Source organism: Ornithorhynchus anatinus, chromosome 2, assembly GCF_004115215.2.
Source record: "Ornithorhynchus anatinus isolate Pmale09 chromosome 2, mOrnAna1.pri.v4, whole genome shotgun sequence".
In the NCBI taxonomy this organism is placed as follows: Eukaryota; Metazoa; Chordata; class Mammalia; order Monotremata; family Ornithorhynchidae; genus Ornithorhynchus; species Ornithorhynchus anatinus.
In genome coordinates, this window is record NC_041729.1 from 108,328,973 (window position 1) to 108,353,635 (window position 24,663).

At 44.0% G+C, this 24,663-nt stretch overlaps 1 protein-coding gene across 3 annotated transcripts in view; it reads right to left on the reverse strand.

Annotated features, from left to right (window-relative positions):
* The window catches only part of NCK2 (NCK adaptor protein 2), a 155,976-nt gene that overhangs the window by 3,088 nt on the left and 128,225 nt on the right, over positions 1 to 24,663 (reverse strand). For all 3 annotated transcript variants that reach the window (XM_029058096.2, XM_029058097.2, XM_029058098.2), the window contains one exon: positions 22,141 to 22,865. In XM_029058096.2, coding sequence (XP_028913929.1) covers positions 22,141 to 22,865 — 725 coding nt within the window. The remainder of the gene's footprint in view (positions 1 to 22,140; positions 22,866 to 24,663) is intronic.

A 24,663-nucleotide genomic window follows, 5' to 3' on the forward strand; every position in this document is an offset into this window, starting at 1 on the left:
CCACATGGGGCTCACAGTCTAAATCCCCATTTTACAGATGAGGGAACTGAGGAAGAGAAGTTAAGTGACTTGTCCAAGGTCATATAACAGTCCTGTGGCAGAGCTGGGATTAGACTCCCAGACCTGTGCTCCTTCCACTATGATACAACAGAGTTGGTAGACTTGATCCCTGCCCACAAGGAGCCTACAGTCTAAAGTCTACACCACAAGCTTAGACCACAGCTCTTCCCATTTCACCCTTCTGAAATCACTTCTGTTTCTCGATCAATTTCTCTTTCCTGACTCATAGTAAGTGCTTAGCAAATACCACAATTATTATTGCTACTAATAATGATAATGAGATAAGTGTCTGAACCTGGTTAGTGGCCATTTAGATGGAGAGAAGGGGGCAATTTGTGTCTACCAACTGTGGTGTAATTGTATTCTCCCAAGCACCTAGTATAGTGCTCAGCACTCAGTAAGTGCTCAATAAATACCACCGATGATGATGATGGAGGAGGAAAAAAAAAACCAACTGACTGAGCACAGTCTGAATTTGCAAGTTAATGTTGGTATTTGTTAAGCGCTTACTATGTGCCGAGCACTGTTCTAAGCGCTGGGGTAGACACAGGGGAATCAGGTTGTCCCACATGGGGCTCACAGTCTTCATCCCCATTTTACAGATGAGGGAACTGAGGCACCGAGAAGTTAAGTGACTTGCCCAAAGTCACACAGCTGATTAGTGGCTGAGCCGGGATTCGAACCCATGACCTCTGACTCCAAAGCCCGTGCTCTTTCCACTGAGCCACGCTGCTTCTCAAGTTGGAAGATTAGAGGGAAACAAGGTTAGGTGCCAGAGTTATGGGCTTCTGCCACAGGGAGGTTTGTGGTGCTATCAATTGTGATAGGAAAGTTAAAAGGAGAGGATTTGGAAGGGAATCAATCAATGGTATTTGAGAGCCTACTAGGGGCAGAACACTGTACACAGCAGAGGAGGAGTTCAGTTTTGGACATATTGATTTTGAGATGCTGGCAGTACAGCCACGTGGAGATGTCTTCAAAGGAGGTGGAAATGTCAAATTGTAAAGAGGGTAGCTGAAGCCTTGGGAGTGGATGACGGAGAGGAAAAGAGGGAAAAGAGATCGAGAAGGACTGGATAGAGATATAGGAGGAGAACTAGGACAAAACTATCCAGTAGAAACAAGATTGGATTGTGGGCTACTCCCTCCTCCCAGAAACACTGTGTTAAAGGTAGCCAAGAAGAATAGTGGAATTAGGCTACAGTAGAATTGGTTAGATTTGGCAAGAAGGAGGTAATTGGTGACCTTGCAAGTTTACAGTCTTAACAGAGTTAAAAGGACAAAAACTGGATCGTAGATGGTCAAGAAATGAGTTAGACCCCTCTGCATCTTTCCGCTATCTCCTTGTTTACATCTCCATTCAAACTCATCATCAGTAGTATTTACTGAGCACTTACTCGGTGCAGAGCACTTGGGAGACACTGGAAGCTCTTTGTGAGGGAACATATCTACCAACTCTGTTATTACAGTGCTTTGCACACAGTGAGCGCTTAATACTATGGACTGATTGGGAGCATGGAGATGGAGGCAATAGTTGGGGGATGCAGTGGGAGTCAGAGAAGGTTTCTGTGCTTTGCTTTATTTTTTTGCATATGGGAAACATGAGCATGATGAATAGCCCCAGGAAACCATTCTGCTATTTGCAGGTGAGAGATTAAAAGCCAGGTCTTCTGATTCCCAGAGCACAGCACAGCTTTTTCCATGCAGCCTCTTAGACTCCGAGGCCCCGTTTAAGATGGGAACTCTATCTGACCTGATTATATCATATTCGCGGTGCTTAACACAGTGGTTGGCATGAAGTATTTAATAAATACCGTCACCCAAAAGCAGTGTGACTGACTTTCCTATACGGCTACAAAAATACCACAATAAACGTAAACAGTCTGCAGAAAGTTCCCTATTCAGTTTATTGGGTTAACTATCTTGCCTGACAGTTTTTATTATCATTGTTATTATTATATTTGTTAAGCACTTTCCATGTGTGTCAAGCACTGTTCTAAGCACTGGGGTGCATAAAGATGATCAGGTCAGACAGTACCCCTCCCACATGGAGTTCACTAAGTTTGAGAGGGAACAGGCATTGAATCCCCATTTTACAGATGAAGAAACTGAGGCACAGAGAAGTGAAGTGACGTGCCCATAGTCACACAGCAGGCAAGTGGCAGAGCTGGGATTAGAAAACAAGCCCTCTGACTCCCAGGCCTTTGCTCTTTCCATCAAGTCATGCTGCTCCTCCTTGTTCTCCTAAGAACTATTCACAAGTTTTTGCAGGAGCCTGTGATCCTTTGATCAAACGATTGAGACACTTAATATATCAGTTAATCGGCAATTACTTTTAGGAACTGTAACGAACAGTTATAATGCTTATAGACCCAGCTTCCAGGAGGAAGCCCACAATGGGAAAGGGATCCCCACATTAGGCAGATGATGTCACATAAAGCAATTAAAAGCACCCATACAATAATGGCTCTGCAAAGATGTATGCCCTTGGGGCAATGGGCGTTCCTCTAAACAAATATATTAGAAAGTTAAAAATCAAGGCTGCCCAATAGGTATTGCATAATTCCAGAGGGTTTGAGTAAAATTCCTGAAGGGACAAAAATATTTACTGATCAGATTTGGAGATAACTTGTAGCTGGAGTTCCCCATTGAAGAATTAAAGTTGTTTCCTAATTAGATTAGATTAGAAGAAGGTTCACGCATACCCTGGAGGGGAAGGCAGGGAGAAGCTGGGTTGACTAGTGAATAGAGCAAGGGCATGGGAGTCAGAAGGACCTGGGTTCTAATCCCAGCCCCCGCCATTTGTCTACTCTGTGACACAGGGTAAGTCACTTCGTTTCTCGGAGCCTCAGTCCCACCATCTGTAAAATGGGGATTAAGACTGTGAGCTCTCTGTTAGGAGGTGCACTGTATCCACTTCAATTATTTTGTATGTACCCCAGTACCTAGTGGAGCGCCTGGCAAAAAGTAAATGCTTAAGAAAGAAAAGAGGGAAGACTCAAAGTACTAAAGCCAGTACTTCCACCGAGGGATCCATGACCAGGTTTGCTCACTCAGGGGGCCAGGTCTCATCCAGTAACAAAGCTTCACTGAATTCATTCACTCACACAATCATATTTACTGAGTGCTTACTGTGTGCAGAGCACAGTACTAAGCACTTGGGAAAGTACAATACAGCAATAGACAGTCGCATTCCCTGCCCACAAAGGGCTTATATAACACTGGTGGTTCTTTCGGGGTTCAAAGAAACTACTGGTGGTGAACTATATGGATAGGGCCAGAAGGAATGGTAGCTCCTTTCTGACTGAACGTGTGCAATCAACTGATCAATCAGTCAGTGGTATTTATTGAATACTTACTGTGTGCAGAGCACTATGCTAAGCACTTGGGGGAGAGTATAATACTATCGAGTTGGGAGAAGCAATCCGTGCCCACAAGGAGCTTACAGTCTATGGGGGGGAAACGGACATTTAAATAACTTACAGAAAAAGAAAATAGTAGAGCACAAGGACATATACACATGTGCTAGGGGCTGGGGTATCAAAGTGCTTAAGGGGTATAGAGCCAATTCATGCAAAGATTATCTTGCTAGGTTATTGCATTTGGAACACTCGGTGTTATTTTCAATTCTGCTTCAAGATGAAAACTTTCAGAGTCTTCAACTTCACTGAGCCTGCCAATTCCTGATTACACTCAAATCCAAAATATTATCGACATGTCCAAGCACAAACTTTCAATAAATCGCATTTGACAAGCACTCATTGTATGCAGAACACTGTACATAGAGATTCGGAGAGTACAATACAACAGAATTCCTACACGCGTTTCCTGCCCACAGCTGATTTATTGTCATAATTTTTTGTGATTATTAAGGAGGGAATAAAGAGGGTAAAATGGGGGAGCAGAACAAACAGTTGCCAACTTTAAACTTAAAATCCAAACCTCTGTAATTTGAATCTTACAAATTTGGAAATTGTAATTATTTGGATAGGATATATCATTTGATCCACTAGTGAAATATATTTCTTCCCTCTCTCCCCTTTACCTGCCCCACAAGATCTGCCATCAGAGTGCCCTGTAAGTGGACAAATAAAAGTGAAGCTTTACTTCCTCCCTGTTCCCTTTTGAGTCCCAGCCTCCCTGTTACAAAATAAATAAAATTTTGACTGGCAGAGTTCTCTCCCCTTTGGGCAACATCCTCTCAACTCTCCATTAGGAAGAAGCATACTGTCTTGAGACTAATGGCCAAAATGCCATCCCTCGTCATAAAGTTCCTTATTACTTCAGGATCCTGGCACAGGCTACTCTGTCTTTCACACATTCTTGTATGGAGTGTGGGCAGAACTAAAAGTTAGTTCAGGAATGTGCTTGTGTAATGTAGCAGCCTCTTAAATTGTGGCTACTTATTAATGATGCTTCCTTCACCCTGGTAATGGGCAGAGTGCTAATTCCTGAGACCAAAGAAGCAGCGAAGGACAGAGGAGGTAGAACCGAAAGGAGGGTAGGTTTGACATGCAGGAGTCCAAGTAGTAAAAGAAGAAGCACTTAGTAGAGTGTCTGAACAAAGTAAGCACTAAGAGAAACAGCATGGCTTAGTGGATAATAATAATGATATTCGTTAAGCACTTGCTACATGCCAGGTACGGTAGTAAACGCTGGGGTAGATACAAGCAAATTGGGTTGAACTTAGTCTCTGTCCCACATGGGGCTCACAACCTTAATCCACACTTCACAGATGAGGTAACTGAGGCACAGAGAAATTAAGTGACTTGCCCAAGGCCCCACAGCAGACAAGTGGCAGGGTGGGGATTAGAACCTGGGTCCTTCTGGCTCCCAGGACCATGCTCTCTCCACTAGGCCATGCTGCTTCTCCCCGGGCCAGGGAGTCAGAAGAATCTAGGTTCTAATCCTGGTTCTACCACTTGTCTGCTTTGTGACCTCAGACAAGGTCCTTCACTTCTTTGTGCCTCAGTTATCTCATCTGTAAAATGACGATTAAGACTGTGAGCCCCATGTGCGGTATGAATGGTGTCAACCTGACTAGCTTCTATCTATCCCAGGCGCTTAGTACTTTGTCTGGTACATAGTAAGCCCTTAACAAATATCCTAAAAGAAAATGAATACCACTGATTCATTGATTGAGATCATGGGACTTGGGAGAAAACAGGAAGGAATTTCATAATAATAATAATAATGTTGGTATCTGTTAAGCATTTACTATGTGCAGAGCACTGTTCTAAGCGCTGGGGTAGATACAGGGTAATCAGGTTGTCCCATGTGAGGCTCACAGTCTTAATCCCCATTTTACAGATGAGGTAACTGAGGCCCAGAGAAGTGAAGTGACTTGCCCACAGTCACACAGCTGACAAGTGGCAAAGCCAGAATTCAAACCCATGACCGCTGACTCCCAAGCCCATGCTCTTTCCACTGAGCCACGCTGCTTCTCTAATTTAGCTCTGCTGCTGAGCACTCCTCATGGGTCATTCTCTGAGGGAAGAAGAAAGGACAATTGCCTTAGATAAATCAGCCAACAGCACCAGCTACTAGGCTGAGATGAAAGTACCAACAGAGGACCAGAAACCAAAGTGAGAAAATATTTATGATTGAGTAGTCCTTATAGCTCAGGAGGTTCTTAAAAGTAATACAAGTATATTTAAAACAATATTCTACAATTCGTACCTATCACTAATTCGGATAAGATTTTTTTCTCCCGCATCAGTATTCTGACCTACTTGGAGCACCCGGTGATGGTTCCCTCTTGCAACTCATTTGGACGCCTCATCCATAACTTTATCCAAACCCCTCTGGAGGCTATTGATATTTTCAGCCTGCACAATTTCCTGTGGTAATGAGTTCCATATGCTTACCCCTTGCTGAGAGAAGAAGGTCTCCTTTTGTTTGTTGTGTATCTAACGGGCCTCAGTGCTGCCTCCTTCACCAAAGTTGAGAAGTTTGGTAACAGTAATTCCATGCTTTCCCAGTCTATACCCTACAGCATTTTGCCTCCTCTCAGAACTTTGTCTTCCTTGATCTTTTCAGTCTATCCTCATGTGGAAGCTTCTCTATTTGACCAGTAGTATTTATTGAACAGCTGTTGCAAAGAAAAGCTTGCAAACAAAGCATTCCAATTTAAGTGTTCTCTAAGAAGGTCAAATGCCTTTAGCTGAAATAGAATCACTGAGGAATCAACCAAATGGGGTGCAAGAGGCAGAATGGCAGAAGATAATAATAATGATGATAATGATAATATGTTAAGGGCTTACTAACTGCCAAACACTGTATTAAGCACTGGGTTAGATTCAACATAATCAGTAGGACACAATCCCTGCTCAACAGAGGGATCACAGTCTGAGGGATAGCAGGTATTCCCTATTTTGCAAATGAGGAAACCGAGGCACAGGAAAGTTAAGTGACTTGCCCAAGGTCACACAGCAGGCCCATGGCAGAGTTGAGAGTAGAACCCAGGTCTCCTGACTCCCAGGTCCATGTTCTCTTGACTTCCTACCCTTTGGTCAGTCATTCACTCAATCATATTTATTGAGCGCTTACTGTGTGCAGAGCACTGTACTAAGTGCTTGGAAAGGACAATTCAGCAACAAAGACAATCCCTGCCCACTATTGGCTCATAGTCTAGAAGTGGGGAGACAGGCATCAAAACAAGTAAACAGGCATCTCTAGCATCAATATAAGTAGAATTATAGATATAAACACATCATTAATATACATAAATAGAATTATAAATATGTACATACATATACAAGTGCTGCGAGGGGCACGGAGGGAGAGCAAAGGGAGTGAGTCAGGACGATGGGGAGGGGAGGGGGAGCAGAGGAAAAGGGGGGCTTAGTCTGGGTAGGTCTCCTGGAGGAGTTGAGCCTTCAGTAGGGTCCCCTCAGGAAAATTAAAAAAAATTTCTGAAATTTCTGAAACAAATTTAGGTAAGTCAAAACATACATATACACACTCATCAAACATATTCTAGAATAATACTGCTATGCTTAAAAAGTGATAGTCTAAATTTAGATTTGTCAAATTGCCATAACATATTTGTTCTTGAGTCTTTTGCAGTGAGTAAAAGGCCCAAAACAAAGCCTGAAGTGCCTAATCTACAATCCCTTCTCCCCTTTTATATTAGACTGGGAGCTCCTTGAAGGCCTAAAACCGTGTTTAATTCCCAGTGCTTTGTACAGTGCTCTGCACACACTAAGCGCTTAATACATACTATTACTACTGCTGATACACCAAAGGCTCGTCATAGCCTTTTCTGATTTCCAATGCTATTTACCTGGAATAACATTTCAAGTCACATGGGAATTGTGTTTTCAGCAACAGCTGTTGAAGCTCTTCTGACTGCAGATGATGGCTCCCCTAAGTATTTAAAATAAGCTTTCCACATACTGAGAACTTCAGTACTATTGGCAAGGATACAACAACTCTACAAAGCAAAATTGCCCAGAGATACTTTCAAAGCCCAAAATGAATTAGCAATTTTGAGATGAGGAGAAATGAAATGCAGATCCTCTAGGGCCTAACATTTCAATAACAGGCCAGAATGAACCGGCGTAAAGAAACTCCGGGCACTCAAGCATTGTGGTTCCTGAGAGCTTACATTACTTTTACATCTTGATTTCCTGCACTTACATGGCTAATCTTATATAAGTTAAAGTATAAGCATCACTTTCATTTTATTAAGATTAGACTGCTGGTCAAGTCATCATCGGTCCGGATACCCGATGGACAGGCTGATTTTCAATTTACTGGGTGTCTTTACAACCAGTATCCTGAATTTCAGGATCCAGCCTCCCTCCACTAATGGCTCCTGTTGTTGAGTTTCATGGATGGGATACATTACCCACATTCCCCCGGTCTGGGAGGGGAATTCAACTGTAAGCTCCTTGAGGCAGGGAACATGTCCTTTTATTGTTTAATTGGACTGTGCCAAGCGCTTAGTACAGTGCTCAAAAAATACCACTGAATGAATGAATGGTTGAATGCAAGGGCTCTGAAGCAATGGATGAGGAGAGGATATACTAGAGAAACTCTTCAGGGTCCGGCCAATTATGAACTAATTGAGCAGACACTCTGCAAAATGGTGGCTGTCTGACATCACTGCTATAGAGCATGTGCTTGGGAGACAGAGGGACCTGGGTTCTGAACCCGACTCTGCCGCTTGTCTGCTGCTGTGTGACTTTGGGGAAGATACTTCATTTCTCTGTGCTTCTGTTACCTCATAATAATAATAAAATTGATATTTGTTAAGCAACTACTATGTGCCATTCACTTTCTAAGTGCTGGGTTAGATACAAGGATATCAGGTTATCCCACAGGGGGCTCACAGTCTTAATCCTCATTTTATAGATGACGTAAAGAAGGCACAGAGAAGTTAAATGACTTCCCTAAGGTCACGCAGCAGACAAGTGCGGAGCCAGGATTAGAACCCACGTCCTCTGATTCCCAAACCAGTGCTCTTGCCACTAGGTCATGCTGCTTCTCATCTGTAAAATGGGGGTTAAGACCTAAGCCCTATGTGGGGCAGGCACTGTGTCCAACCTGATTGACTTGTAATTACCCCAGCACTTAGTGCCTGGAACATAAGTAACCAATACTATATATAAAAAAAATGTGTGCGCTGGAGTTACATATGTGGCATAGGATGCATCTAGAAGTCTGTTTTATTCCAGTGCCTTTGTTTCCTATCCCACAGGCCACCACTCTTCCCATCTTCAAAGCTCAGTAAAAATCAGATCTCCTTCAAGAAGTCTTCTCTGTCTAGCCTCTTTTCCCCTCCCCATTTACCCTCCTTTACGCATCACTTACGCATGTGGGTCTGTACCCCTGAAGCATTTTCTTACCCCTCTCCCAACCCCAGAAGTTCTTATGTACATACCTCTTACACTCTGCTACTTCCTCTATCTGTGCCTCACTGTGGGCAGGGAATGTGTCTGTTTATTGTTACACTGTACTCTCCCAATCGCTTAGTACAGTGCTCTGCACACAGTAAGTGCTTAATAAATATGACTATTCAAATTTAATATCTGTGTCCTCCTCTCTCCTGTAAGCTCTTTGAGGGCAAGAATCTTGACTACCAATGCTTCCCAGGTACTTAGTACAGTGCTCAGTAAATACCACTGATTGACTGACTGCTGTTCAGCATTGTGGCAGTGAAGCCCAGACCCTACTGAATGGAGGGCAGGGAAAGAAAGGGTTGAAACCATAATAAAACTGTAAAGTTTGGTGAATTTCTGTTAACTGGGGTTAACTGGGACAGAGAAATAAAGGAGAAAGACATCAATAATAATAATTACGATGTTTGTTAAGCACTTACTATGTACCAAGCCCTGTACAAGTGCTGGAGTAGATACAAGGCAATCGGGTTGGACACAATCCCTGTCCCACGTATGTCTCTCAGTCTTAATCCCCATTTTACAGAAGAGGTAACTAAGGCCCAGAGAGGTAATGTGATTTGCCCAACATCACACAGAACACAAGTGATGGATCCAGGATTAGAATCCAGGTCCTTCTGAATTCCACCATGCTGGGAATGGTATTTATTGAGTGCTTATGATATGCAGAGCACTGTACTAAGGGCATGTTCCTTGCTCACAGCGAGTTTACAATCCAGAGCAGGAGACAGATATTAATATAAATACAAATTTTATAATATATAATTTAAAGATATATACATAAGTGCTGTGGGGCTGAGGGTGGGGCTAATATCAAATGCCCAAAGGTCACCGATCCAAATGCAGAGATCATGGATAAAGGAGAGAGCACCAGAAAAAGAAGGGCTTAATTGTGGAAGGCCTCTTGGAGGACCATTATAATACTTTGAAGGTGGGGAGAGTGTCGGTCTGGTGTATACGGAGGGGGAGGAAGTTCCAGGCTAGGGGAAGGACGGAGGGGGAGGGAGTTCCAGGCTAGGGGAAGGACGGGGGAAAGGGGTCAGTGGCGAGACAGATGAGATTGGGGCACAGTGGGCGTTAGTGGAGCCAAGTAAGTGGGCTGACTCATTGTGCTCACTGGGCTCAGAGGATCATTTTGTTTCTCTCAGCACTCTTCCTGGCCAGGACATTTTTTTAAAAAATAAATCTTTATGTGTTTGCTTTTCTTTTTAGTTTGTGGGTCAGATTGTCTTTCATAATATATGTACCCAAATACCTACTACACCCCCACCCACATAGTAAGCTCTCAAAACATTCTTTTTATGTCCCTCTCTGGTCTTTAAGCTCTTCTAGGCAGGGAAAAAAAAAATCCACGAACCCTGTTATATTGTATTCTCCCAAGCACTTAGTACAGTATTCTGCACACAGAAAGTGCTCAGTAATAACAATAACAATGTTGGTATTTGTTAAGGGCTTACTATGTGCAGAGCACTGTTCCAAGCGCAGGGGTAGATACAGGGTAATCAGGTTGTCCCACGTGAGGCTCACAGTCTTCATTCCCATTTTACAGATGAGGGAATTGAGGCCCGGAGAAGTTAAGTGACTTGCCCAGAGTCACACAGCTGACAAGTGGCAGAGCTGGGATTCGAACCCATGACCTCTGACTCCCAAGCCCGGGCTCTTTCCACTGAGCCACGCTGCTTCTCTTGAGCCACGCTGAGAAGCATCATAGTAGACAAAGCATGGGCCTGGGAGTCAGAAGGTTAAGGGTTCTAATCCCAGCTCTACTACTTTCATTCATTCAATTGTATTTATTGAGCGCTTACTGTGTGCAGAGCACTGTCTGCTGTGTGACCTTGGGCAAGTCACTTTACTTCTCTAGGCCTCAGTTCCCTCATCTGTAAAATGGGGATTGAGACTGTGACTGCAACGTGGGACAGACACTGTGTCCAACCCTATTTGCTTGTATCTACCCCAATGCTTAGTACAGGCCTGGCACATAGTAAGCACTTAACAAATGCCATCAATATTATTATGACTGATGTTGAAGATAAAAACTGGGGCTTCAACAATACTGCTCAGCTAATTGCATTCAGGAAATCCACAATTATTAATTCTCTGCAAATCTAACAAACTGGTAGTAAGTAAAAGGTAAGGCACAGTTACCTGCAGCTCTGTCTATTCCTCCCTCCTCCAAGAGGCCTTCCCTAAGCCCTCATTTCCTCTTCTCTCATTCCCTTCTGCATCACCCTGATTTGCTCCCTTTATTCACCCTTCCCTCAGCCCCACAGCACTTATGTACATACTTGTAATGTATTTATTTATATTACAGTCTATCTCCCCCTTCAGACTGTAAGCTTGTTGTGGGTAGAGAACGTGTCTACCAACTCTGTCACATTGTATTCTTCCAAGTGCTTAGTATAGTGCTCAGTATACAGTAAGTGCTCAATAAATACAATTGATTGATTACTGTTCTCTTTCTGGCCCATCATCTGGATTTACACTAATGTCCATGGCAGACGAATGCATTTTCTAAGCTCTTAATACCACTAACATTCAGATTTGTTTTAACAAACTAAGGAATGAACTTTGGTTCATCCCCTTCAACTCCGTTTCCACTCTTTCTTCCCCAGGCAGACTGCTTACATGCCTAAACCCTCCAAGGAATGAACAGAAGCAGCTCTCCCTACAGTCCCTAAAAATAGCTCTGTGTTTGCTCTTAGAATTTCACATCATCTAAATGCCCTTTCTCCACTCTCTCATTAAAGTTACCATCTTCCCACTCCTTGGGTGGCCCTGATTCCTCATCCTGCCCCACCATTTTCTTTCCATCCATGCCAGACGTTTCCACCAGGCACTTCACACTCTCTGTTGGTGGCCAGGGTTGCCTATATTTCACCTCTTAAATATTTCGTTTGACCATCTTGTGACTAACCCCACCCACTGCACTCTCCTGGCCTATTTTTTCCCCAAATCCCCTCACTCTTCCATCACTATCAAATCAGAAACAGCTTTATCTCATCATCCATGTGTTACTCATTCTTAAAGCCAACCTGCTTTTAGACCACCTTTTTACCTAAATGACTTTCTCCTCCAATTCTCCCCAGTTTTTTTTTTTTGCTCTAAACTTCATCAACATTTTCTTCATGGAAAGAAAGGAGACTGTTTACTGGTTCCCACTTCTTTTTTTGTTATTGTTCAGTTCCAGAAGAAAAAAGCCAGGTTCCCCAAGTCTCCCTCACCCTTTGTTCACTCCCAGAATAAAAAGTATCAGGTTCCTTTGCCTTTACAAAGATTTTCAATCCACTAATCCTAATTATCTCCAAAAGTTTTCTCCATACCACCAAGCCAGCAACAAATTTTCTTCTCTTCATTTATCCTTTTCATCTTCAAATGAAATTACCTTTCTAATTCAGACTCCTTCTGGGGACTTGATCAACTCTTACTGCACTCAATAGCACAGTATGGGACTCTCCCGGTGGATGTTAAATGGTAATGTCTCATTTTATGCCATGCCCCATGCATGATGCCATATACTTTCTTTTTCTACATGTTTAGGAACAAACTTGAATCCTTTGCTACAGGTCTGAGCTCCTATTCTAGATCATTCACGAAAGGCTTTATGCGTATATCAATTTTGGTGTCTTATCAATCGAAATACACTAGTTATTGATTAATCAAATTCATCTTCCATAGTCCTGCTACTATATCAGAGAAGCAGCGTGGCGCAGTGGAAAGAGCACGGGCTTTGGAGTCAGGGCTCATGAGTTCGAATCCCAACTCTGCCACTTGTCAGCTGTGTGACTGTGGGCAAGTCACTTAACTTCTCTGTGCCTCAGTTCCCTCATCTGTAAAATGGGGATTAAGACTGTGAGCCCCACGTGGGACAACCTGATTCCCCTGTGTCTACCCCAGCGCTTAGAACAGTGCTCTGCACATAGTAAGCGCTTAAGAAATACCAAAAAAAAAATATCAGAGAATAATAATTGTGGTATTTAAGTGCTTACTATATGACAAGTATTGCAGTAAGGTCTGGGGTAGATACAAAGTAATCGGATCAGACAATCCCTATCACACACACAGTTCACAGTACAAAGGGAGAGGGAGAACAGGTATTGAATCCCCATTTCACAGATGAGGAAACTAAGACATAGAGAAGTTGAGTGACTTTCCCAAAGCTACACAGCAGAAAAATGGTGGATCTGGTATTAGAACCCAAGTCCTCGGTCTCCTAAACCTATACTCTTTTCACAGCCACACTACTTCCCATATTTGTTAAAAAAAAAAAAATGTCTCCTTTCCCATTAGATTCAAGTTTGAGTGCAGTGACCATTCATTTTGCTTCTGTGTACTCAACCAACCACTTAATATAGTGCGTTACATGCAGTTGTAGCACAAAAATGACACTGAGTTATTGATTCTAATTGAGAATGCCTGAGTACAAAAACTACATACAAGCAGCCCTTGATATCTCTAATAGTTAAATACATCTTGAGAACTGATTGCCACCTGACAGGCAAGTATATTTTATCAGGGAAGCAGCATAGCCTAGTAGAAAGAGCATGAGCCTGGGAGAAAGAGGTCCTGGGTTCTTGTCCCGGCTCCAACCCTTGTCTGCTGTGTGGCCTTGGGCAAATCACTTCACTTCTCAGTACCCGGGTTACCTCATCTGTAAAATGGGGATGAAGACTGTGAGCTCCTCTAGGGACATGAGCTGTGACCAAACTGATTAACTTGTATCTACGTCAGCACTTGGTACAGTGCCTGGCACGTAGTAAGCACTTAAATATATATAAAAAAAAATATCAAACTGCAGAACTGCATTTTCTACTTCAGAGTGCAAACTTCACAGGGTGTAAGCCTTGCTTTCCTTTGTTTTTTTACAGTTACCAAGACAAACAGTAAATTAAAATAAACATTTAAAATCAGAAATTCACCAGTTTACATGATCTGGCTCAAAACAGTTTGGCCCATTTTGGTATTTCAGGATGTTTGAAGAAAACTGTGAATTCCCACTCTCTTCTGTGTTGCCCTGACTTGCTCCCTTCATTCACCCCAACCCCAAAGCACTTATGCACCTATCTGCAATTTATTTACTTATATTAATGTCTGTTACCCCTGAGAAGGTAAGTTCATTGTGGGCAGGGAATGCTTCTGCTATATTGTTGTACTGTACTCTCCCAAGCACTCAGTACAGTGCTTTACAGACAATAAGAGATCAATAAATACTACTGATTGATTGGTCTTCTCATACTATTCAGTGAACGATCTTAGTTTGAGTCAGTAATTGTTTTCAGAGCCTGATATAAAATAGAGAAAATGAAAGGGAAAGAAGAAAAGAAATGAAATAAGACAGAACCATGAGATTAAGAAATATGTGAAGGCAGGAGAAGGCACGGACTTAATCAACTTGCTTTAAACTTCCTGTTCAGTTACATATTATAAACAGTCACCAAATCTCTGATTTTATGTTACCTAACCTAGGGCAGGAACCATTTAGTCACTCTGTTCTGGAGCTAATTTTTTATGGTATTTGTTAAGTGCTTACTTTGTGTCAGGCGCTGTACAAAGAGCTAGGGTAGATTCAAGCTATGCAGTCCCTGTCCTACATGGGGCTCACGGTCTTAATCCCCACTTGACAGATGGGGTAACTGAGGTAACTGAGAAGTGAAGTGACTTTCGCAGGGTCGGTCATACAGCAGACAAGTGGCAGAGATGGGTTTAGACCCAGGTCCTTTTGACTCCCAGGCCCATGCTCTATCCACTAGGCCATGCTGCATCTCTTCTCTGCTTCAGCATTTCACTCTGTGGCACTCAGGGCCATGAGAACACCCTGAGGACTCTCAACAGATCAAAACTAGAAATTAGTACTATTTCATTTGCAATCACCTTCCCTCTAAAGCGCTACTCCCCTACTACAACCCAGCTCATATATTTCACTCTTCTAATGCTAACCTTCTCACTGTATCTCGATCTCATCTATCTTGCCACCAACCTCTAGCCCACGTCCTGCCTCTGGTCTGGAATGCCCTCTCTCCTCATATCTGACAGACAATTACTCTCCCCCACTTCAAGGCCTTATTGAAGGCACATCTCCTCCAAAAATCCTTCCTTGACTAAGCCCTCTTTTCCTTCTCTTCAACTCCCTTCTGCATTGCCCTATCATGCTCCCTTTATTCATCCACCCCCATCCCAGCCCCACAGCACTTATGTGCATATCTGCCATATATTTATATTAATGCCTGTTTTCCCCTCTAGACTGTAAGCTCGTTTTGGGCAGGGAATATGCCTGTTACATTGTTCTCTTCCAAGTACTTAGTACTGTGGTCTGCATGAAGTAAGCACTGAATAAATACAATTGACTGACTATCGTTGTTTAACACTTTTGCTGAAATCCCTCCAGGGTGTTCATCACTGGTTACTATTTTATATAAATACTTTCTTTGGAGTGAACAAGGCGCTAATGTTTTTGGAGGTAGTGAGGAAGGAGTAAATTACTAAAATTTTGGAAAAGGAGAAGGTGGGGAGGCAAATTGACTTTTTAAAGTTTTTTTTTTTTACTTAAAAAATTTCTCCTGGGTTACTTGACTTCAACTACTGTGTATCTGGGTCCACACAATTACTTTAGCAACAACTGCAGCATCTGCTAAAGAAATCAGAACTTTTGGCAAGCTGACTGTGCTGTGTCAAAGGATGTATGCCATGCTGCTTTCCTGAGCTATATTTTAATAATTTTCCCAGGTCAGGACAGGGTTCCCCAGCACTGCAACCGTTTACTGTGCCCTCAGACAATATCATCAAAGGGTGCACTTAATTCTAATCCCAGCTCCACCACCTGTCTGCTGTGTGACCTTGGGCAAGTCACTTCATTTCTATGGGCCTCAGTTACCACATCTGTAAAACAGGGATTGAGACTGGGAGCCCGATGTGGGACAGAGACCGTGCCCAACCCGATTTGCCTGTATCCATCCCAGTGCTTAGTACAGTAATTGGCATATAGTAAGTGTTTAAATACCATAATTATTATTATTGTACTCTCCCAAGCGCTTAGTACAGTGCTTTGCACACAGTAAGCACTCAACAAATATGATCGAATGAATAATGAATGTCAATGTAGTGAGGCCTAAGTGTTAATGCCCCCGTTGGGTTTCAACATATTCCGAGTCATGAAAAGAGTAGTTGTGAAAATGAATGAAACCTGCACTCTTTATTACTCGCCCAGCATGAAGTCACTTCACTTCTCTGGGCCTCAGTTCCCTCACCTGGAAAATGGGGATTGAGACTGTGAGCCCCACGTGGGTCAGGGAATGTGTCCAACCCGATTTGCTGGTATCCATCCCGGTGCTTAGTACAGTGCCTGGCACATAGTAAGTGCTTAACAAATAACAGAATTATAATTATTATTATAAAGCAGTACTTATCCCAGGCAAACATTCTTTGGCCACCTCACCATTCTTTCTTAAAAGAAAATTAACAAATTTTCATGTTGATTCCTAATATACCAAGTGCTCTAATGTTCTTGGAATATATTGGGCTAAAGTTCAGATACTTGGAGGTTTGGGAAGATTCCATTCTGCAAAAAGGCTAAAGTTAGAGAAAAGGACCTCAGGGTCAGATAAGGTCAACAATAGGACCATTTGAGAGCGGTACAGGGTGGAGCTGCTCACCTCAAATGGCCCAAGGTTTGTGTAGCATCTATGTTTAATTTCGCCCATCTGTACTTCTAAGATGGGACCTGTTGGGACATCATGACCCCTCCAGATCTAGTGAGCATACCAAATAAAACTGCCTTGTTCCAATATTTAGGCTCTACAAGTCTGAGTAAATAGGTTTTTAAGGATATAGAGTTTCTAATTCCTCAGGGGGCTATGGCTTTAAAAAAGGGAAACAGCATGGCCTAATAGATAATACACAGGTCTGGGAGTCAGAGGACCTGGGTTCTAATCCCTAGTCTGCCACTTGTCTGCTGTGTGACCTTGGGCGAGTCACTTCACTTCTATGGGCCCCACTTTCCTTCTCTGTAAAATGGGGGTTGATACTGCGAGCCCCATATGGGACAGGGACTGGGTCGAACCCAATTTGCTTGTATCCACCCCATCGCTTAGTACAGTGCCTGGCACATAGCTTAACAAATACCATAATAATAATAATTTTTATTCTCCATGCCTCAGTTCCCTCATCTGCAAAATGGGGATTCAATACCTGTTCTCCCTCCTGTTTGACTGCGACCCCATTGTTGGAAAGGGACTGTATGCAGCCTGAGTGACTTGTATCTACCCCAGCACTTAAAACAGTGCTGGATACATAGTAAGCGCTTAACACACACCATGAAAAGAAAACACAGGTAGCATCTTCGTGCCTATGGGGGAAAAGAGGTAAACTCGTTGGAAGGAATAGGCAGGTTGGCTTGAGTTTTGTTCTGCTCACAGGAGTTAAAGACTCTGTTCTATGGAATTTTGGGAAAACCTTAAACTCTAAAGGGGTAATTTACGGTGGGATGATAATTATGCAGCACCCATAGAGGGCAATATTCAGTACTAAACACCTGGTAAGCCTATAGGCTCTACTTAGTAAGCACATATGTGAGGATACCTTCGGGTAAGGCCCTCGCAAACAATTACTTTATGGGCTTGTTATAAATTGGCAGACTTAGACATTTCACTACTAGGTGAAGCTAGCTTTTACAAGGAAAGAGGAGCAGCATGAGCTGGTGGAAAGAGCACAGGCCTGGGACCCAGAGGAAGTAGGTTCTAATCCCGGCTCTGCCACCGGTCTGCTGTGGGACCGTGGGCAAGTCAATTCACTTCTCTGTGCTTGAGTCTCCTCGTCTGTAAAATGGGAAGCCAATCACTGTTCTCCCTCCTATTTAGACTGTGAGCTCCATGTGGGGCAGAGCCTGTGCCAACATGGTTTCCTTCTGTCTACCCCAATACTTGAACAGTGGTTGACACATAGTAAGTGCTTAACAAATACCATAATTATGACTATTATTGTTAGAAATAATAACGATAAAGTCTCAGATCCTGAATAATCCGTGATAGCACAAATCTTTTTTCCACCAAGAGCTGCTGCAATGGCTTAATTTAGTAAACCTACAGTTTCAATACCTTTCGTAGTCAGAGAAATTTGTGTTCAAGGCATTTGAAATTTCAACTGCACATTTCATTGCCTTTCTAGGCAGTTGTGAAGATTAACATGTATAAAGGAAGGTGTGAAAAGTAAACACTAGTAATGTGTTTTTCATTTTAAGAATCTCTGAATGAGAATCACTGATCCATTACACTATTCTCTTTCATTCAGAATTTTCTTTGGGCTCACTATATGGGGTGAATCCATCTACTTTTGAAACATCCACAAGATTAGTGAAGTCATTAACACTGTGAACAAGCCATAGCTCTTTTTTCACAGTCTGACCTCTTTCTTTGCAATTTCATGGTTTTTACCAGTATAGCCTAGTGGATAAGAGCACAGGCCTGGGAGTCAGAAGTTTCTAATCCCTTCTCCGCCACTTGTCTGCTGTGGGAACTTGGGCAAGTCAGTTCATTTTTCTTTGCCTCAGTTCTCTCATCTGTAAAATAGGGATTGAGACTGTGAGCCTCACGTGGGATAGGGACTGTGTCCAACCCAATTTGCTTGTATCCATCCCAGCTCTTTGTAGAGTGCCTGGCTCACAGTAAGCGTTTAACACATACCACATTATTATTATTATTATTATTAACACCATCACAGAACAGAAATGCTGAATTACCAAAAAAACCTCTCCTAAAGCTGAAAGTCATCCTGTACCAACCCTGGTTGGCAAAATTTAGTTTCTAGAATGAGATCGCTCTAGATTGTAAGCTTGCTGTAGGCAGGGAATGTTTCTGTCAACAGAATTGTTGTACTGTACTCTCCCAAGAACTAACTGTAGTGTTCTGCACATAGTAAGAGCTCAGTAAATACAGTTGATGATGATGACATATACTGGTCAATTGGACTTTGTCAGGTCTGTTCAAAAGCGCTGAAAATATTTCAAAAAGGAATGAGTACACCACCACCAACAAGGATGTATTCACAGGGATGATGAAATACCAAATTAAAACAAAAAACATTTCAAAAAGAAAACATTCATGACTAGCACCACACCCCAGGGGCAAGAGGGTAGAACTGGAGTGAGGAGGCCCAAGCTTTGATCCCAGTTTTGCCACTGGTCTACCATGTGACCATGGGCAAGCCACTTAACCTCTCTTGTGTTTCAAATTTTCATGGATAAAATGTTCTCCTTACCTATTTGACTGTGAGTTCCATGTGGGAAAGTGACTGGGTCTCTTATGCTTATCTTAATGCTTAGCACATAGTAGCATTTAATAAATACCACAGCTACTTGGACAAAGAGATGTTCTTATTGATTATTCCTTTACTGCTGGCATCAATACCAATTCATCTGAGAGCTAGCAGAATGGAAATTACTGATAAGGAGAACCATAATAATAATAATAATTATAGTATTTGTTAAGCACTTATAATTTGCCAGGCACTGTACTAAGCGCTGGGTTGGATACAAGCAAATCGGATTGGACACAGTCCCTGGCCCACATGGGGCTCTCAGTCTCATTCCCCATTCTCCGGATGAGGTAACTGAGGCACAGAGAAGTGAAGTGACTTGCCCAAGGTCACACAGCAGACAAATGGCAGAGCCGGAATTAGAACCTATGACCTTAAAACCATCAAAGGCTAGGGGTCCCCAAGATGTCTGAACAAACAGGACAGTCTTTTCAGGGGAGTGGGAGGGAGAGTTGGGGAGAGAGTTCATGAAAGCAACTGGTTGGGGTAGTATGGAGGGATTAAGGGAAAGGAAGAGAGGACATGTGTTTCCAGACATCCATGTTAATAAGTACTAAATCAATCAATGGCAGTTAATGAGCACTTACTCTGTGCAGAACACTGTACTAAGCAGTTGGGGGAATACAATCTAACAATATTACCAACACGTTCCCTGCCCACAACGAGCTCCCACGTCTTTTTCTTTCACCAACTGTCCAGAAGGTACATGAAGAGAAAACAATAACTGGTTAAAGTCAGGATGACTCACTGTGGTTGCCAGTTCCACTGGCCCCCACATTTAGGAGAGGGAGGAGGGAGGAGGGAGAGTCAGTCCTTGGTGGCCCTCCCTGACGGAAGCTGAGCCAATCGGAGAGAAGGACTGGGTAGGAAGTTGGTGGGCCAGATTGTTGGAGGAGGAAACCCTCGGCCCTCTTGGTGGTGAGAGGTTGTGAGCCGTGTGCCTGTGTGCCTGGAAGGCTAAGATTGGGGCCCTCTGGGGGTCCGGGTTCCAGAGTTAGGACCCTAGAAGGTGACTAAAGAGACCCCGCTTCCCAACGACTAGAAGGGAATGACACCGGTAGTACCCAGGAAGCCCCAAGAGAAGAAGGAAAAACATCAGAAGAACAGGAGCCCTGGGATGCCTATAGAGAAGTAAAGATGGTTCTGGGAAAGTATGAGATCCAGAGGAAGGTGGTTTGAACTGAAACAGTTTTCATTGCTACCGAATTAAGACTCATTGGAACGCTCTCCCTCCTCTAGTCCGACAGATAACCACTCTCCCCAGCTTCAAAGCCTTATCGAAGGCACATCTCCTCCAAGCAGCCTTCCCAGACGAATCTCCTCTTTTCCTCATCTCTTACTCCCTTCTGGAACATCTGTCTAGTTAGCTTTGGTGCTTATAATAATAATAATGTTGGTATTTGTTAAGCGCTTACTATGTGCCGAGCACGGTTCTAAGCGCTGGGGTAGACATAGGGGAATCAGGTTGTCCCACGTGGGGCTCACAGTCTTAATCCCCATTTTACAGATGAGGGAACTGAGGCACCGAGAAGTTAAGTGACTTGCCCAAAGTCACACAGCTGGCAAGTGGCAGAGCTGGGGTTCGAACCCATGACCTCTGACTCCAAAGCCCGTGCTCTTTCCAGTGAGCCACGTTATAAAATGCTACTATGTGCCAAGCATTAAGATAAGCATATGAGACCCTGAGTTACTCCCTTTGCTCTTCCCCACTCCCAGCTCCACAGCATTTATGTACGTATCTGTAATTTTATTTATTTGTATTGATGACTGTCTCTTTGATGTCTCCCCCTCTAGACTGTAAGCTCCTTGTGGGCACAGAATGTCACTGTTTATTGTTGTATTGTACTTTTCCAAGCACTTAATATAATGCTCTGCACTCAGTAAGTGCTCAATAAATACGACAATGAATGAGCTACTGCTGATATCTCAGATTTTGGTGTCTGTTTGTGGGAGGCACTGGAGAAGTTCATTCCTGAAGAGTTTTATCATTGAAGTTTGTGTAGCCAACCCAGGGTGAGGTGGTGTGGTCGGGGGAGGGAGAGAAAAGAGGGGTTGGCTACTCCTTTTAGACCCCTTCACCTGTGGGGAGATACCTGAGTTTCAGTCAAAGGCGGGTGGGAGCAACAGGGTGGAGGGACTTGGGGTTCACTGACCAGAACCCCAATCCTCTAGGCTGTAAACCTCTTGTGGGCAGGGAGCGTGCCTGTTTATTCTTGTGTTGTACTCTCCCAAGAGCTTAGTACAGTGTTCTGCACACATTTAGTGTTCAATAAATAGGACTGAATGAATGAGTGGATGAGAAAAGGTCCCCAAACCTGTGTTAGAACACATGGTGTGTTTTAGGACCCAGGATTTAGGGCTAAGAATGCCAGTACTATCACACTGTTTAGCACAAACTGTATCTCATCTTGGACAAGTACTAGGCTGTTTTCAAAGTCACTGTTAGGATTAGGACTACTGCAAATTCCCTTCTCCCCATCCTCTAAAGCAAGAGCTAGATGGTAAACTAACTCTTATTGTTCTAAACTCTCCCAAGTGTTTAGTACAGTATTCTTGCTCACAGTTAGCACTCAATAAATATGATGTATACTTTTTTTTTTAACTAGAGAACTGATTGGAAAAATGAAATAAAATTCTAGTTCACTAAATACAATTTAAAATTTGCAGTGTACAGTTAACCAAAATGTCCTTTGAAGGGACTACAATTCCATTTCTGCATTTGTAAAGGAGGCTGCATTTTGGAAGTTACAAAAGGGATCCCCATCTATTTTTGGCTGACTCTTCTGGAGGAAATAAACCCAAAAAAGATATATTATCCGCAAGCAGGATTTCTGCTGTCCCTCACCAAGAAAATTCGGGAAATGGAAAGTACGTACCGAAGATTCACTATCTCTAACAAGGAAGTCACCTTCAACACCCCTTTCATTGAGGGCACATTCGGCTTGGTGTCGAGTTACATTCCCATAATACCATTCTCTTCCAGCAAATCGTCCTGTAGAAGACGGTCCTGTGTAGCTTATCTGAGGGGCCTGGGAGGGGTTCATGGCAGGTCCGTCACTTAGGATCACTACGTAGTTTTTAGGGACTAGGCCAATTTGCCCCCGGGAATTTTTACATTTCCACCATTCCGGGTCATTTTCCGGTTTCTCGATGACCTCCATGGTTTCTCCCTTCTCAAAGTTCAGTTCTTCCTCCGTAACAGAGCTGAATGGATACAGTGTCTGGACCACATGAAGGATCTTCAGGCTCTGCCCGTTACTTATCGACGCGCCCTTCCGCAAACTTAGAAAACTCGGCGAATCGGCAGTCGCCTCCTCGACCTCCTCGACGACATAGTTGGACGGAAACCAGCCGATCTGCCCGTTGTAGCTCCCTCGCCACCAACCGTCACTGCATTTTTCCATAACGACGACCCGCGATCCCTTCACCAGAGACAGCTCGTCCTCCCGCTCAGCCACATAGGCGAATTTAACGTAGGCGGGAATGTTGAGGTCGTAAATCCGGTCGGCACCGCTGCTGCCGTTGGATGGATACTCCGCATCCGTGCTAGGAGTTGGGGAGGCATCTCGGGCACTGGTCTTTCTTTTGGTTTTACCCAGCCCTGTGAAAATAAAAAGGAAGAGCCTGATGGGCATAGAGTTTCACAACGGTTTCACAACCGTTGGAAAATTTAACCTGAGCTTAAAGTTGAAGAAACACTTAGATGACCCCCACCAGCAAAACTCATTAACCACTAAAAACAGGCTTTAATTCGCCTTTTATAAGAATACCCTGAGATACGAGGGCTCCTTGACACAATCTGCCTGGGGATACGGAAGTCTGTATTACCTCATGCACATGTTGGGATGAAAGATGTTTCAGTGAGCCCTGTGGATATGTAAACGCCTCTCCTTCCCTCCCACCTGGGCTGAGATGAAGTAATCACAGCAAATGACTCTGGAGGAAGTTCTGCTCACATGATCAACACGATCAGGTCTGAGCTCCCCAAAGTCACCCCTCCGCCTCTCCCCTCCCCCCCAACAACCCCCTCCCCTACTTTCCCATCCTTCCCTGCAGTATCCTCAGAGGAGATCTCCTCCCTCCTCGCAAGTGCCACCCCCTCCACCTGCGCCTCGGACCCCATTCCCTCTCACCTTCTTAAAACCATCGCCCCTGCCCTCCTCCCTTCCTTAACTTCTATTTTTAACCACTCAATCTCCAAGGGCTCCTTCCCCTCTGCCTTCAAACATGCCCACGTCTCCCCCATCCTAAAAAAAACCCCTCTTGACCCCACTTCCCCCTCCAGTTATCGTCCTATCTCCCTACTACCCTTCCTTTCCAAAATCTTAGAACGAGTCGTCTACAATCGATGCCTAGAATTCCTTAACTCCCATTCTCTCCTAGACCCCCTCCAATCTGGCTTCCGTCCCCTCCACTCTACCGAGACTGCTCTCTCTAAGGTCACCCGTGACCTCCTTCTTGCCAAATCCAATGGCTCCTACTCCATTCTGATCCTCCTTGACCTCTCTGCTGCCTTTGACACTGTCGACCATCCCCTCCTCCTCCATACCTTATCTCACCTTGGCTTCACGGACTCTGTCCTCTCCTGGTTCTCCTCTTACCTCTCTGGCCGATCATTCTCGGTCTCCTACGCTGGAGCCTCCTCCCCCTCCCATCCTTTAACTGTTGGAGTTCCTCAAGGGTCAGTTCTTGGCCCTCTTCTGTTCTCCATTTACACTCACTCCCTCGGTGAACTCATCCGCTCTCACGGCTTTGACTACCATCTCTACGCAGATGACACGCAGATCTACATCTCCGCCCCTGTCCTCTCCCCCTCCCTTCAGGCTCGCATCTCCTCCTGCCTCCGGGACGTCTCCACCTGGATGTCGGCCCGCCACCTAAAACTCAACATGAGCAAGACTGAGCTCCTCATCTTCCCTCCCAAGCCCGGTCCGCTCCCAGACTTCTCCATCACCGTGGATGGCACGACCATCCTTCCCGTCCCGCAGGCCCGCAATCTCGGTGTCATCCTTGACTCGTCCCTCTCGTTCACCCCACACATCCTATCCGTTACCAAGACCTGCCGGTTTCACCTCTACAATATCGCCAAGATCCGCCCTTTCCTCTCCACCCAAACGGCTACCTTACTATTACGGGCTCTCGTTATATCCCGGCTAGACTACTGTGTCAGCCTTCTCTCTGACCTCCCTTCCTCCTCTCTCGCCCCGCTCCGGTCTATTCTTCACTCCGCTGCCCGGCTCATCTTCCTGCAGAAACGATCTGGGCATGTCACTCCCCTTCTTAAACAACTCCAGTGGTTGCCTGTCGACCTCCGCTCCAAACAAAAACTCCTCACTCTAGGCTTCAAGGCTCTCCATCACCTCGCCCCTTCCTACCTCTCCTCCCTTCTCTCTTTCTAC